Here is a 15,704-nt window from a genome sequence, read left to right on the forward strand (position 1 = left end):
TGATGAAAATTTAAAATTGTGTGTATGATTGCTTGAGAGTGTATCCTGTTTTGATTTGTTTTTGTGTGTGGATATTGTTTTTACTGTTTTACTTGAAATTTTATATATTCATTTATGATGGACATGTGCTAAACGGCCTATCGGCTCTGGTGCTTGGCCTTCAAGCCAAAAATTCCATAAATCAATTAATCTCTGTTTTTCTCACTTTCTCTTTTTCTATCTCGCTCATTTTCTCTCATTTACTCTTTTACACTTTTTCTTTCACTCAATTTCTCTCATTCATTCTCACACTTTTTCTTTCACTTTCTCACTCTTTCTTATTTTCTCTTTCTCACTTAATCATTTTCTTTCTCAATTTCTCTTTCTTCCTCTCCCCTCCCTCTCCCCCTCCCCCTCTTCCTCTCTCCCCCTCCCTCCCTCTCCCTCTCCCCCTCTTCCTCTCCCTTTGCCCCCTCTCCCCCTCCCTCTCTTGGTAAATAGAGACCTTACAGTGCCTAAGAGATGGGAGGGATGACCCTTCATCCGGGAAGAGCCAAGATAAGAGGGAGGGAGGTGGGGTGGATGGGAGTGGAGTATGTAGGGGATGGAATGGGTGGGAGTGGTTTCTATGCCTTTGTATTTTGGCTACCTCCCTTGTGAAGGGGAAAAAGCCTTTAAGTATATGTACATATGTACCTTTTACATTAACTGTGATAAAATAATCGGCCAGTATATTCCCATGAGCAGCATATTAAAGGTCAAAGGGCCACGGTTTGGCCACCCCTGGTATATAAAGACCTTACAATATCTAAAACCTCCCTCAGATGGACACCTTGACCTTCCAACCTCTGTCGGACACCCACGTGGACGGGCAGAGCGGCGGTTCTCCTTCGCCAGATTCCTTCGTAACAGACTTGTACTCGAGCTGGGAGGAACCTGAAGAGGACCTGTTGGAAGGAGAGGAATCACAACAGAATGAGCTGATTTTAGACACGAATCTGCCAGATCGTAATGGACAGGTGGCTACAGTAAATGATTTTTCTGTTATGGAGAGGCCTGTGGCATACGAAGAGCCAACTACAAGGGACGGCAGTACTGTTTCTTCTCCAGATATCGAGGTGCTCCTGGAGGAGGATGGAGTACAGCCACAGGCTTCATCCCAGCCATCCACAGTACACCCTCATCCTTGTGGGTCCTCTCCACAGCCGTGCATGCCGACATACCAGGGGTATATTACGACAGGTCAGCCTTGCCCCTCTCAACCCTGTTGGATCACCCTCACCCCCGTGCCCCCCACCACTTCTGGTATACATGCCTACATCCCAAGGGTACGTGCCAGCATTCCAAAGTTGCGTGTCGCCGCAACCGCAGCCATGTGTGTCGTCCCAATTTCAAGCTCCTCTCTCGCCACACCAAGCGTACATGTCCCCACCACCACCACCACCACTCGTTTTACTGCCTCATCCTCATGCATCACTGAGTCAGCAGCTCATACAGTCGTCTTTGGTCAATTCCAGTGCACCCCGGGCCCGACCATGCTCATTACTGTCTCGGCCAAGTGGAGTGTTGCCCCAGCAGCATGCACAAGAACTGTCCCAGGGACTTATCCAGCTGTTCCATCCACCTGGTGTCTCCCCACTATCGGAGACCTGCTCCTCTCAAGCACGATCCACATCCCCGTGCCTGATGGCCTCGCCAAAGACGACCAAAGCTAGATACAACTTCAAAGGGAAGAAGGGACCAGGTAGTCACCGGACTCATCCTCAGAGATCTCAGTGTTTTACCAAGGAGCCACTCTTCGGCTGGCACGGGGCACCTGCTGCAATAGCGACCCTGGTCCCAGGGGGCAGCAGTTACGAAAGGCAGTCTCCTGAAGTGTACTGTGCCGTACAAGAATCTGAATTGGCGGTCAGGTGAGTCGTACCTTTTTCTAAATCTGCAGGTTCTCCCCCTGAAGTTGATTACGTTTCATCAGTATACAGTTTTTTTTTTGTGTGTGTGTATTTACCTAGTTGTATTAAATGGGAAGGGAGCTATGCTCGTGACCTGTCTTTGTATCTTTCAGCATCAAGTTTTTTCTTAAAATCTTGAATAGTGTTTGCACTCACTGTTTCTTTGATTTGTTCCTGGTATCTATCACTCACTGCGCTTGTGGCAGGATCAGAGGAGGGATTGAGGAAGTTGGTGACAGAGTTTGATAGAATGTGTGAAAGGAGAAAGCTGAAGATAAATGTGGGTAAAAGTAAGGTGATGAGATGTACAAGGCGTGAAAGTGGCAGCAGACTGGAAGTGAGCATTAAGGGAGAGCGACTGGAGGAAGTGGATAGTTTTAGATACTTGGGTGCAAATGTGGCAGGAAAAGGTGGAGTGGAGGTGGATGGTAGAATGTAGATTGAGAGAAGCGAGTAAATGCTTTGGTGGATTTAAAAGTGTAATGAAGAATGGACATTTGGGAATGGATGCTAAGAGGAGACTGTATGAAGGAGTGATTGTGCCAACAGCACTGTATGGGGCAGAAATATGGAACATAAGAGAAGAAGAGAGAAGGAGTTTGAATGTGTTTGAGATAAGGTGTGTGAGAAGTATGATGGGGGTTACTAGGCTAGATAGAGTGAGAAATGAGGAGGTGAGGAGGAGAACAGGGGTGGAAAGGGAGTTGGGAGATAGGGGTGATGAAAGAGTATTGGGATGGTTTGGACACATGAAAAGAATGAGTGAAGAAAGACTAGTAAAAGAGGTATGGAAGGCAGATGTGGAGGGAGTGAATATGAGGGGATGTCCTAGGATGAGATGGATGGATGGGGTGAAGGGGCCTTTGGGGAAGAGGGGAACGTCTGTTGAGGAAGGACGGGAGAGGACAGAAGGTAGGGGTGAATGGAGAATGGTTGTATATGGATGATGTAATGCATGGGGTGGAACGGGTGGGGAGATGTTGGGTGAGGTAGTATGTGTGAGCAAAATTTGATGCAGCCCAAAGGGATTTCACCCCGTCTTCTCCTTTTCTGCATGGGGGGGGATGGAGAGGGGGGTCACCGATTTAATGAAGCGGCCTTGCTGTGGGTGTGCTGTGTCTTGTGACACTGCCTCTGACCCAGGGCAGTGGACAAGGTGCAGGGATGACCCGTCATCCAGGAGGTGCTAAGATAAGAGGGAGGGTGGAGGGGAGTGGAGTGTATTTAGGGATGGAATGGGTGGGAATGATGTTATGCCTTTTTCTTTTTGGCTACTTCCCTTGTAAGGGGGAAAAAGCTTTGGTATATGTCTGTATCTATCACTCTGTGTGGGAAGCTATTTTTTTCTGATCTCTTCTGTAATCTTTTTTTAGTTTCTTTTCATGTCTTATTGTTTTTCCATTGTCCCATTTCAATAAATCACTTATCTAAGATTTCCACTCCCTTCATAATTCTAAAGATAGTTAGTAGGTCTCCTCTTTCCCTTCTTTGTTCCAGTCGGTAATTTTAACTTGGACAGTCTTTGTTCATATGTCATTTTGGAAAGAGTTGGTGCCAGTTTTGTTGTTGCTCTTTGTATTCTTTCTAATTTCTTTATATTCTTTTTGGTATTGGGTGTCCATAGTGTTGCTGCATACTCGAGTTTTGGTCTTATTAGTGTAGTTGAAATTTTTTGATCATTTCCTCATCCTGTGTGTGTGTGACTAAAAATTTGATGTAGCCCGAGGGGATTTCTCCTTGTCTTTTTTTTCTGCACTTGTAGCAGGATCAGAGGAGGGATTGAGGAAGTTAGTGACAGTTTGGGAAGGTGTGCAATAAAAGGAAGTTGAAGATAAATGTGGGTAAAAGTAAGTTGATGAGATGTACAAGGGGAGAATGTGGCAGCAGATTGGAGGTGAGTATCAAGGGAGAGAGACTGGAGGAAGTGGATAGTTTTAGATACTTGGGTGCAAATGTGGCAGGAAAGGGAGGAGGGGAGGTGGAGGTAGAATGTAGATTGAGAGAAGTAAATGCTTTGGGGGGTTAAAAAGTGTAATGAGAAATAGACATTTGAGAATGGATGCTAAGAGGAGATTGTATGAATGTGTGATTGTGCCGACAGAGGAATTTGAATGTATTTGAGATGAGGTGCCTGAGAAGTATAATAGGAGTTACAAGGCTGGAAAGAGTGAGAAATGAGGAGGTGAGGAGGAGAATGGGGGTGGAAAGGGAGTTAGGAGATAGAGTTGAGTATTGGGATGGTTTTGACACATGTCTGATTTTTATTCATTATTAGTTATATGTCAATTTATTATTATTTACTATTTACCTGTTTGTTTATTATTTAACTATACCTATGCATTTATTTATGTATTTTATTTGTTATTTACATTATCATAGTTTTTATTTATTATTTTATTATTAATATGATTTTTTTTTTTTTTTGCATCCGACCTAGATATGGATCAAAAGGTCTCCTGTCGGCATGCTCCGCCTTTGTAATCCTTTGTTGACTAGTGAATGGTGTGTGGAAGGTTGATGTGCAAAGAGTGAACATGAGGGGACAACCTAGGATGAGATGGATGGATGGGGTAAAGGGGGCTTTGGGGAAGAGGGAATGTCTGTTGAGGAAGGATGGGAGAGGACAGAAGGTAGGGGTGAATGGACAATGGTTGTATATGGATGATGATGTGTTCCATGAGGTGGAATGGGTGGGGGATGGGGGGTGAGGTAGTATGTGTGAGAAAAATTTGACACAGCCCGAAGGGATTTCTCCCTGTCTTTTCCTTTTCTGCATGAGGGGATAGAGAGGGGGGATTGCTGATTTAATGAAGTGGCTTTGCTATGGATGTGCTGTGTCTTGCGACACTGTGGACAAAATGCAGGGATGAACTGTCATCCAGAAGGTGCCAAGATAAGAGGGAGGGAAGAGGGTGGAGAGGAGTGGAGTGTGATAAGGATGGAATAGGTGGGAATGTTTTTTATGCCTTTGTTTTCTGGCTACCTCCCATGTAAGGGGGAAAAAGCCTTTGGTATATGTATGTATGTATATACATTATATCTTCCTAATTCTCATCCTTCCTGTATTTCTCTGTACAGCACGAGCCAAATCCCGAGCCACAGGGAGGTCTGTTTGTACCAGCAGAATCTTCGACCCGAGTTGGACAACTTGGAGAAGAGGTACTCGACAAGTGCCTCAACGGACCCAGAGCACAGAGTTCTACAGAGCAATCCTATGGTAGGTTGTCGACTTATTTTGTCTTCACTAAGGCTGAGCGGGTTAGGGCGTCGTTACTTTTGGTAAAGGTCAAGGGGATGGCAGTTCAAACCCTGCCAGTGGCAAAGTTAAACCAAGTGCAGCATGGTTCATTAAGAAAGGATTACAAAGGTGGAGCATGGCGACAGGAGATCTTTTGGTCCATATCTAGGTCTGATGCGAAAAAAATATATATATATAAAATAAATGATAATCATTCCATGCTACAAAGCCCTCTGTGAGGGGCACCATCCTAACCTCCTGATAGGAGGGGGGAGTGTGTGATGTTAAACCATATCATTATATCATTTTTATATATATATATACACCAAGGGCTTTTCCCCCTTATAAGGGAGGTAGCCAAGCCTAAGGCACACACCTATTCCATGACCCTTTCCCCCCTCTTATCTTAGTGCCTATTGGATGATGGGTCATCCCTGTCTCCTGCCCAATGTCCTGGGTCAGAAGCAATGCAGCAAGGCATAGCACATATACAGCAGGGCCAGTTCACTTAAACAGTGACCCCCCCCACCATCTCCGCCCCCTTATGCAGACATCCCCCTGACTGATACCTTTAATTTTTCTACTTAGAATAACTTAGATGATATAACCCAAATCTTGATATGACCATTGGAATTTAAAGATATAGACCAAGATGAAACCACACATGAATTTGAAGCTATGATTTAAAAAAGAATTAAATTTATATAATTGAATAAATTAGAAAAAATAATATTAATAAGCTGCATGTCTATGACTTAATACATGAAGAAAATATCTCATTTGCTCAGGTGAAAGTCGGTACAAGGAGCGGGGGTGGGGACTTTCTGGGGAAGAGGTATTACGTCCCGAATAAGAATATTTCTCCTCTTTCAGGATGACCGCGACGTCACCATGCAACACCTGCTGGGCTGGATTGCTGCTTATCAGGAGGAAATGAAGCTCATGGACAGGCAGGGCTCTGTCAATATGGTGGGAAATGACTATTCATTTTTGGGTTTGAGATGAGGTGTCTGAGAAGTATGGTAGGGGTTACTAGGCTAGATAGAGTGAAAAATGAGGAGGTGAGGAGGAGAACAGGGGTGGAAAGGGAGTTGGGAGATAGGGTGGATGAAAGAGTATTGGGATGGTTTGGACACGTGGAAATAATGAGTAAAGAAAGACTAGTGAAAGGTGTGTGGAAGGAGTGAACATGAGGGGACAACCTTGGATGGGGTAAAGGGGGCTTTGGGGAAGAGGGGAATGTCTGTTGAGGAAGGATGGGAGAGGACAGAAGGTAGGGGTGAATGGAGAATGGTTGAATGTGGATGATGATGTGATCCATGAGGTGGAATGGATGGGGGATGGGGGGTGAGGGAGTGTGTGTGAGAAAAATTTGACTCAGCCCAAAGGGATTTCTCCCTGTCTTCTCCTTTTCTGCATGAGGGGACGGAGGGGGGGATTGCTGATCTAATGAAGTGGCTTTGCTGTGGATGTGCTGTGTCTTGCGACACTGCTTCTGACCCAGGGCAGTGGACAAGGTGCAGGGATGACCTGTCGTCCAGGAGGAGCCAAGATAAGAGGGAGGGATGAGAGTGGAGTATGTGGGGATGGAATGAGTGGGAGTGGTTGCTATGCCTTTGTAATTTGGCTACCTCCCATGTAAGGGGGGAAAAAGCCTTTGGTATATGTATTTATACATGTATGCATAAATACAACATACTTTACACGTGCCCACTACATATTTTATAATGCGCGTATTGTGATGCATCGTCATATATCAGGCAACCTGACGTGTGTGCAAATATTTGACTCGTATTGAAGAGGTCAAACTCTCCTTCGCCTCTCGGCAGATGCACCATGTGTTGACGACCATGAATGTAAGGCAGGGTCTCAGAACGGATTTGTACGTTCGAATCAGTCCAGCGAGGATTAACTGCCGTAAAGACGAACAACTGCAGACAGCAGCCATAGAGGACAGAGAGAGAGAATCAGCTGCCCTCCACAGATGGACAGAGTCATGAGAAGCCACCAGACGTGATTGACTGCAGGCAGTTGTTAGGACGGGCAAACAAGTTCGTGGAATCTGCGTCTTTAAAGATTCAGGTCAGGGTTAGGATGAAGATAAATATATATTTATATATGTTTTATTCTATTTATTTATTCATTTTTTATTATTATAATTCAGTGCCCTTGCTGTCTTACTGCACTGCTCCTGACCCTGGGTGATGGGGAGATACAGGGATGACCCCTCATCCAGGTGGAGCCAAGATAAGAGGGAGGGTGAATGGGAGTGGAGTATGTTGGGGATGGAATGGTTGGGAGTGGTTTCTATGCCTTTTTTTTTTTTTTTTTTTGGCTGCCTCCCTTGTAAGGGCAAAAAAGCCTTTGGTGTATGTATGTATTAGGAGATGTGGGTCTTTGTAAGTGCATATGGGCCTGGCAGTGAGAAGAGCGTAGAAGAAAGGGAGGCCTTTTGGATAGATTTAAATGAGTGCATAGAGGGTTTAGGAAGAAATGTCAATGTAATAGTACTGGGAGACCTTAATGCTAGGGTGGGAAATGGTCCAATCGATGGAGTGGTTGGGAAGTGTGGAGTTCCAGGAAAGAATCGTAGTGGAGAGTTGATGGTGGAAATGTGTCTAGAAAGAGAGTTGATGATAGCAAATACAGTGTTTGGGAAGAAAGTCAAGCATAAGTACACATGGGAGAGGGTGGTGGAGGGAAGGGTGGTAGATAGAGCGCTAATGGATTATGTAGTGGTAAATAGGATTATGATAGGAAGAGTTAAGGATGTACATGTGCTAAGGGGAGAGGGTGGGGGAATATCAGATCATTTTTTTGGTGGAAGGTAAGTTGAGAGTGGAGGATAGATGGAGAAAGAGGAAAGGGACAAAAGGTAGGGAGGTTCTTAGAGTGAACTCCTTGAATGAGAAGGAGAAGGAGTACGCAAAGAAGCTGAAGGAGGAGTGGGAGGGAGTAAAGGATAGAGCAGAGATGGGTGTGGAGGAGGAATGGGGATGGTTCAAGGAGGGAGTCTTAAAGTGTGCAAGGATGGTGTGTGGAACAAAAAGGACAGGGGGAAATAGAAGAAAGGGTAGTGAATGGTGGGATGAGGAAACAAAGAAGGTTGTAGAAGAGAAGAAGCGAGCATTCACAGATTGGTTACAAAAGAGGACGGGGGAGTCATATGAGACGTACAAAGAAAAGAAAAGAGAAGTAAAGCAAAAGGTAAAGGAGGCAAAGAGGAGAGCAGATGTGAAATGGGGTAAGAGTATGACAGAAAATTTTGAAAGTAATAAAAAGATGTTTTGGAAAGAAATTAAGAGAGGAAGAGGAGGCGAATCAGGTAGGGAAGAAAAGGTACAGATGGAGAGATGATAATGGAAGAGATGGCAGTAAGGGGAAGATGGGCAGAATATTTTAGGGAGTTGCTAAATGTGAAGGAGGATAGGGAAGGAAAGATAGCTGCAGTGGGAAATGCGAAGAAAATGAGAGTGATGAGTGAGGAGAATGGAGGAGAAATAAGGAAGGATGAGGTGAAGGCTGTTGTAAAGATGATGAAAGCAGGTAAGGCACCTGGTCTGGATGGATGCCATGCAGAATGTCTGAAAAAGGGAGGTTCAGTGATGGTGGACTGGCTGGTGAGGTTATTTAATGTTTGCTGGAGAGAGGGTAGAGTACCGGAGGAGTGGAGAAGTGCCTGTATAGTTCCTCTTTACAAGGGTAAAGGGGACAAGTGTGAATGTAGTAGCTTCAGAGGGATTAGCCTGTTAAGTGTAGTAGGGAAGGCTTATGGGAGGATCTTAATTGAGAGGATTAGGAGAGGAACAGAAGGAGTAATTGGTGAGGAGCAGTGTGGATTTAGGACAGGTAGAGGTTGTGTAGATCAGATCTTTGTGGTAAGACAGATATGTGAGAAAGCTATAGGAAAGGGGAATTGATGTTTTTTGGGCTTTTATGGATCTGGAAAAGGCTTATGATAGGGTAGACAGAAAGGCACTGTGGGAGGTTATGCAGATTTATGGGATAGGAGGAAAGCTTTTAGGAGCTGTCAAGAGTTTTTATGAGAGTAGTAGAGCATGTGTCAGGATTAGAAATGGAGAGAGTGAGTGGTTTGAAAGTAAAGGTGGGGACTTCATCAAGGATGCGTTATGTCGCCCTGGCTGTTCAACTTATACATGGATGGGGTGATGCGAGAGGTAATGCCAGGGTAGTGGGTCAGGGATTGGAGATGGTTAAAGAAAATGGAGAAAAGTGGGAGGTGAGCCAGTTGTTGTTTGCGGACGACACTGCGCTTGTGGCAGGGTCAGAGGAGGGATTGAGGAAGCTGGTGGCAGAGTTTGGGAGAGTATGTGATAGAAGAAAGCTAAAGATGAATGTGGGTAAAAGTAAGGTAATGAGATGTACAAGGGGTGAAAGTGGCAGTAAACTGGAAGTGAACATTAAGGGAGAGCGACTGGAGGAAGTGGATAGTTTTAGATACTTGGGTGCAAGTGTAGCAGGAAAAGGTGGAGTGAAGGTGGAGGTAGAATGTAGATTGAGAGAAGCGAGTAAATGCCTTGGTGGTTTAAAGAGTGTAATGAGGAATAGACATTTGGGAATGGATGCGAAGAGGAGACTGTATGAAGGAGTGATTGTGCCCACAGCACTGTATGGGGCAGAAACGTGGAACATAAGAGAAGAAGAGAGAAGGAGTTTGAATGTGTTTGAGATGAGGTGTCTGAGAAGTATGGTGGGCTGGATAGAGTGAGAAATGAGGAGGTGAGGAGGAGAACAGGGGTGAAAAAGGATTTGGGAGATAGGGTTGATGAAAGAATATTAGGATGTTTGGACACATGGAAAGAATGAGTGAAGAAAGACTAGTAAAAGAGGTATGGAAGGCAGATGTGGAGGGAGTGAACATGAGGGGACGTCCTAGGATGAGTGGATGGATGGGGTGAAGGGGGCTTTGGGGAAGAGGGGAATGTCTGTTGAGGAAGGAAGGGAGAGGACGGAAGACAGAGGTGAGTGGAGAATGGTTGTATATGGATGATGATGTGACTGCATGAGGAGGAATGGGCGGGGGGGGGGTAGTATGTGTGAGTAAATTTTGACGCAGCCTGAAGGGATTTCTCCCCGTCCTCACCTTATATGCAAAGGGGGATGGAGAGGGGGGGGTCGCCGATTAAATGAAGCGGCCTTGCTGTGGATGTACTGTGTCTTGCGACACTGCTTCTGACCCAGGGCGGTGGGCAGGGTGCAGGGATGACCCGTCGTCCAGGAGGTGCTCAGATGAGAGGGAGGGTGGGAGGGGTGTGGAGTGTATTTAGGGATGAAATGGGTGGGAGTGTTTTTATGCCTTTCCCTTTTTGGCTACCTCCCTTGGAAGGGGGAAAAAGCCTTGGTATATGTATGTATTATTATTTGTTTATCTATTTTTATTTATCATTTATTTCTTTTTCTTTTTAAGAGAGAGAGTGTGCCATATATTTTAATGGAAGAACCTAGTTTGAAATTACTGTTGAAGAACTCTGCCATTGTTTTTTGTCTTCAGGAAAGTGAGGGTTTGGTCCAGGTTTGCCAATTCCTAGTCGAGGTGCATCAGTACAGTCCAGAGGAACGACACTTGTCTCTGGAGGTGAGATTTTGTTTGTCTCTTGTGACCTGTGGTTACGTAGTATTTACTAGATTGTGCTTTGCCTGGCCCACCTTCCTGATAAGGGGGGAAAAGTGTTTTGGTATACTGATAGGATTTGTCCCCCTTATGAGGGAGGTAGTCAGCCAAGGTAGATTTGTACACATGTGAAAGTGGTCAGCATTCATAACATCACTTGAAGTCATCTATACTTCTTTCGTTCCTTCTTACTCTTCTTCGTCATCTTTGTCTTCTTCACCTCCTCCTCCTCCTTCCTGTTCCTCATTCACCTTCTCTTCCTCCTTCAATTTCTTCTTCTCTTTCTCCTCCTTCCTCTCCTCCTCCTCCTCTTCTTCCTTTTCTTCATCCTCCTCCTCCACCTTTTCTTCCTCCTCTTCCTCCACCTTTTCTTCTTCCTCCTCTTCCACCTTTTCTTCTTCCTCCTCTTCCACCTTTTCTTCTTCCTCCTCTTCCACCTTTTCTTCTTCCTCCTCTTCCACCTTTTCTTCTTCCTCCACCTCCACCTTTTCTTCCTCCTCTTCCTCAACTTTTTTTTCTTCTTTGTCTTCTTATTCGACTTCTTCTGTTTCTACCATCTTGTCTACCTTCCCACACGGGGCATTGTGACCACAATCGATGTTTTAGGAACTCGTGACATCACAACAGACCTAGTTGGGAATGGAACAACTGGTCGCAGCCCAACTGGCCACAGGAAACTGGTGGGGGTGGTTTAGGGTTAGGTTTGGATTAGGGGATTTAGGGCTGGTTAGGTTAGGTTTGGTTAGATTTGTTTGGATAAGTTTGGTTAGGTTTGGATAAGGCTGGTTAGGTTAGGTTTGTTTGGTTAGGTTCGTTTGGTTAGTCCATGGCCAGTTTTCTGGGGCCAGTTTCTTTTTTTTTAGCATGTGAAACGTGCATCAGAACTTCACTTCAACTTCTTCAAAGGTACCATATTTATATTAATGGATACATACATACATATACCAAGGCTTTTTCCCCCTTGCAAGGGAGGTAGCCAAAAAGGAAAAGACATAAAATCATTCCCACCCATTCCATCCCAGAATACACTCCACACACTCATCTTAGCACCTGGGTGACGGGTCATTCCTGCACCTTGTCCATTGCCCTGGGTCAGAAGCAGTGTCGCAAGACACAGCACGTCCACAGCAAGGCCGTTTCATTAAATCAGCGACCCCCCTATGGATACATACACATATATATTTATTGTTTTTGGGGGGGAGGGAGGGGGGACATGAAATTTGCATCAGAATTTTGTTTCCTCAGCTTCTTTGAGTGTACTGTACTTGTATTAACGGATCAATTGATTTCCCTTTTTTTTATTCCGGGCATGAAATGTCCATCAGAATTTCACTGCCTCAGATCTTCGAATGTACTGTACTTGTATTAATGGATTGATTGATTTCACTATTATTTTGTAATTTATATTTTATTTAATTTACTAATACATTTATTTTTATTTATGGATTTATTTTTTATTTATCTATTTTTTTTATTCTGGGTGTGAAATGTGCATCAGGATTAACATCAAAGAATTGCACGAGGTTCCAGCCACCCACCGCCATTCCAGGAGAGAAGCAGAAGAAGCAGCAGTTGGTCAAGGAAGCAGAAATCTTTGAGAAATGGAAGGTAGGAAGTAGGCCAGTTGTCTGTCCACAGGAGGCTGCTACAGAAGGAATTCTCCCCCTTCTCTCCTCTCTGCCTCTCTCCCTCCCCCTCCCTGTTCTCTTTGCCTTGCTTCCTCCTCCTCCTTTTCCTCCACCTCCCTGCTCTCTTTGCCTTGCTTCCTCCTCCTCCTTTTCCTCCACCTCCCTGTCTCTGCCTCACTCTCTCCTCCTCCTCCTTCTTTTGTTCCTGGGGCATTCTACATGAAGTGTGCACACTTTTTGGCAAAATATTGACACTAGGTCATCGATTTTGATAATATTTTGGAAGCAGGTTGAGTCTGATGAGAAAACATTAAATACCAATTTTTATGGCTCTGGGTCACCTATGACCATTTTTATGGTAAGGTGAATTTTGGGTCAAACTGGTTGACCCTATACCTTTGAGAGGTCGTAACTTTGGCCATAATTGACCGACCTAAATGATTTTGGTACCAAAATGCTCAGGAAAGAGAGGTCTATCAAATGAGTGGAAGAACGACATTCCTGGGACAATTTTGCCATGATGACCTTGTTTTGAACTCTTTGACCTTTGACCCCGGCCAAAGTGCAGCTTTGATCTGGCCAAAAATGTTCTAATGTTAGCTCCATTTTATCTTTCATAACTTCAGGAAAAATAAAAATGGGATCTCCAAAGACTTTTAATTCATGGGCATTTAAGTACCACCAGGTGGGTGGTATTTTCAGTTATGTCACTACTGGGGTCATATATAACATCAGATTATATTTTGCGGGAAGGGGAGCTATGCTCGCAGTGTCTTGTTTGTTTTTAAACTCATGAATGGTTTTTGCGCATACTATTTCATTATCCAGTTTGTTCCAAGTGTCCAAAACTCTATGTGGAAAACTGTTGTTTGTAAATAGTCGTTTTGAGAGTGTATGATTTATCTTGACACATTTATCATATTTCAGTCTTTCCAAATACAACCTCTCCCCCTTTCTAGGTTGCAACTTCTTGGAAACAAAGCACTTGTAACACCTATACCAAAAGAATAAAGAAGCTGTAATTGGAGATATTTTATTCAATTTTAGAAATTTGGCACATGTCGAAAACATTAAATCAGTTATATACACATTTTGGTTAATACTGAAAAATAAAATAGAGGCAAAACAAAATTATTGGAAGCATTAAAAAAAAAAAGAAAAAAAAAAAATAGGTATTCATTTGAGAAGAGTCATCACTTTGTTTGTTGCATCAGACTCCTTCTTGCTAATCATGTAGGTTCTTCCGGTTGCAGTTTTTGGTTCTACTGACAACAAAATTTTGATGTATTGTACATACGCATACTGAGTGAGTTCCACTACCTCCTGCAAGAACACACTCACGTGGCCGTAGCATAGCAAATTTTGAGAATGATACTTTTGCCTCAGGGTACTTGTCTTTGAAACTGCGATGAAGTTCCTTCAAATTGTTGAGAACAAGTCGTTTCTGTAATACCTGCTTTTCTCCTTCAGTTCGCACGACTAGACAATCCTTCTTTCCTGATAAAACTCAACTTGTGTCATCACTGCGATAATATTCAAGGACTAAAGATTTTACTTCCTCAGAAAGCACTCTGCCCAGCTTAGGGTTAGGTGAAGCTAACATTCCTTTCTCCTTTAGTATATGGTGTGCTTGTACAGCCATTCTCTGAGAGCAATCGAACTCATTCATCAGTTTTCTAATACTCATACTGGTTGCAAATATGGTTAGAATTCTGATTTGATCGGTACAGCTTGATTGTTGATACTTATCCTTTAAAGACTGGATGATTTCTGGCATACAGTTGACATTACACCTTTGTGGCATATCTTGTTTTCCTGAACTACTACCAGCTACCAAATCCAGCTTTCTCTTAAAAGATTCTTCAACTTTCAACCTTTTCTCATCCACGTAAGTCGGATGCCTTATGGCTTTCCTTTTATAAAAGGGGCTCTCACCAATAAAAGACAATGATTTGTTCAGTAATTCAACTTCAACTTCTTCCACAACATCTGAATCCTCTTCTTGGCTATTCATCACATTCAGCTCCGCTTCAGATACTGGACTTTGAGACTCCTCTGAAGTGATTTCCTCAATTGATAACTGTGCAAGCCTCTTCCTACAAACAGAACAAAGCTTATCACCCTTGATCTTATCGAGAACTTCTGCAAAAGCTGAGAAGAAACATTTCTTAGATCTTTCTTTTGCAGGGATTTATGGATCTTTAGTGGATCTCTGCAGTACTTTTGATTTGCCATCTTATGAAGATGAGTCTGAAAAGATCCAAAAAGCAAAAATTTACGTTTTTGTTTTTGTTTTTTTGTTTTTAAATAAACCACTATTTTTTGTTGTCTTTTATCTTTGGATCAATATATCAATATAACTGCTTCTTAATACCAAAATGCAACACAATACCATGTTCTTTCCTTTATTTCACACAACACAAAATTTTGTAGGCTAGCATTAGTGGTAATAGTCTGTAAATAAGTATGATGATAAGTTACATACCTTTTGATTGAGTCTTGGCTGGCTTCAATGGCTTGTGCAGCATGCTGTCCAAGCTAAATGTTTATATTGGTAGACCGACAATAGCACTGCAGGTGTATCACCGACAGTGGCACTGCAGGTGTAAAGTTCTGGGCCGCGACTCCCGCACCCATAACATTTATGTTGGTACATAAATACCCATATTTTCAAAACCCATGGAGATCCCATTTTTATTTTTTATGGGGCTACAGAGGATAAACAGAGCTAATTTAAGAAAAAAATAGGCTGATCAAAGTTGCAATTTGGCTAGGGTCAAAGGTCAAAGAGTTCAAAATAAGGTCATCATGGCAAAATTGTCCCAAGAACGTTGTGCTTTCACTCATTTGAAAGATCTCTCTTTCCTGAACATTTTGGTACCAAAATCGTTCAGATTGGTGCATTCTGGCCAAAGTTATGACTTATCAAAGGTTTAGGGTCAATCAGTTTGACTCCAAATTGACCTGGCCATAGATATGACCTCAATGACCTGGTAGGCCTCATACTTGGTATGTGAACTTTATTCATCATAACCAACAAATGATATCAATTTCATAAGATTCTGTGACCGAGCTGTCAGGAGGGTGTGTACACTTCACGTAGAATGCCCCTCCTCCCCTTCATCCTTTTCCACCTCCCTATCTCTCCCTCCTTTTCCTCCTCCTCTTCTCTGCCTCTCTACCACCTCCTTTTCCTCCGCTCCCGTTCTTTCTCTGTTCCTTCCTCTTCCTCCTCCACCCCTTCACTCTCTCTCTCTCTCCCTTTCCCCTCTCCT

General features: G+C 43.6%; 1 protein-coding gene across 5 annotated transcripts in view; it reads left to right on the plus strand.

Annotated features, from left to right (window-relative positions):
* Positions 1–11,577, plus strand: part of LOC143031033 (uncharacterized) — a 23,771-nt gene extending 12,194 nt beyond the window's left edge. For 3 of the 5 annotated variants that reach the window (XR_012966968.1, XR_012966969.1, XR_012966970.1), the window contains 5 exons: positions 1,497–1,892; positions 5,010–5,148; positions 6,043–6,138; positions 6,999–7,251; positions 10,682–11,577. Coding sequence is in view for 1 of the 5 variants with exons in the window: in XM_076194396.1 (XP_076050511.1) it covers positions 1,497–1,892; positions 5,010–5,148; positions 6,043–6,138; positions 6,999–7,169 (802 nt within the window). In the remaining 4 variants the exon portion in view is untranslated. Of the gene's footprint in view, positions 1–1,496; positions 1,893–5,009; positions 5,149–6,042; positions 6,139–6,998; positions 7,417–10,681 lie in introns of those variants that run through there. The other 2 variants (XR_012966971.1, XM_076194396.1) reach the window with 2 other exon arrangements.
* Positions 11,578–15,704: the final 4,127 nt, after the last annotated feature.

Source organism: Oratosquilla oratoria, chromosome 12 (genome assembly GCF_046742065.1).
Source record: "Oratosquilla oratoria isolate Oo_2021 chromosome 12, ASM4674206v1, whole genome shotgun sequence".
Classification (NCBI taxonomy): domain Eukaryota; kingdom Metazoa; phylum Arthropoda; class Malacostraca; order Stomatopoda; family Squillidae; genus Oratosquilla; species Oratosquilla oratoria.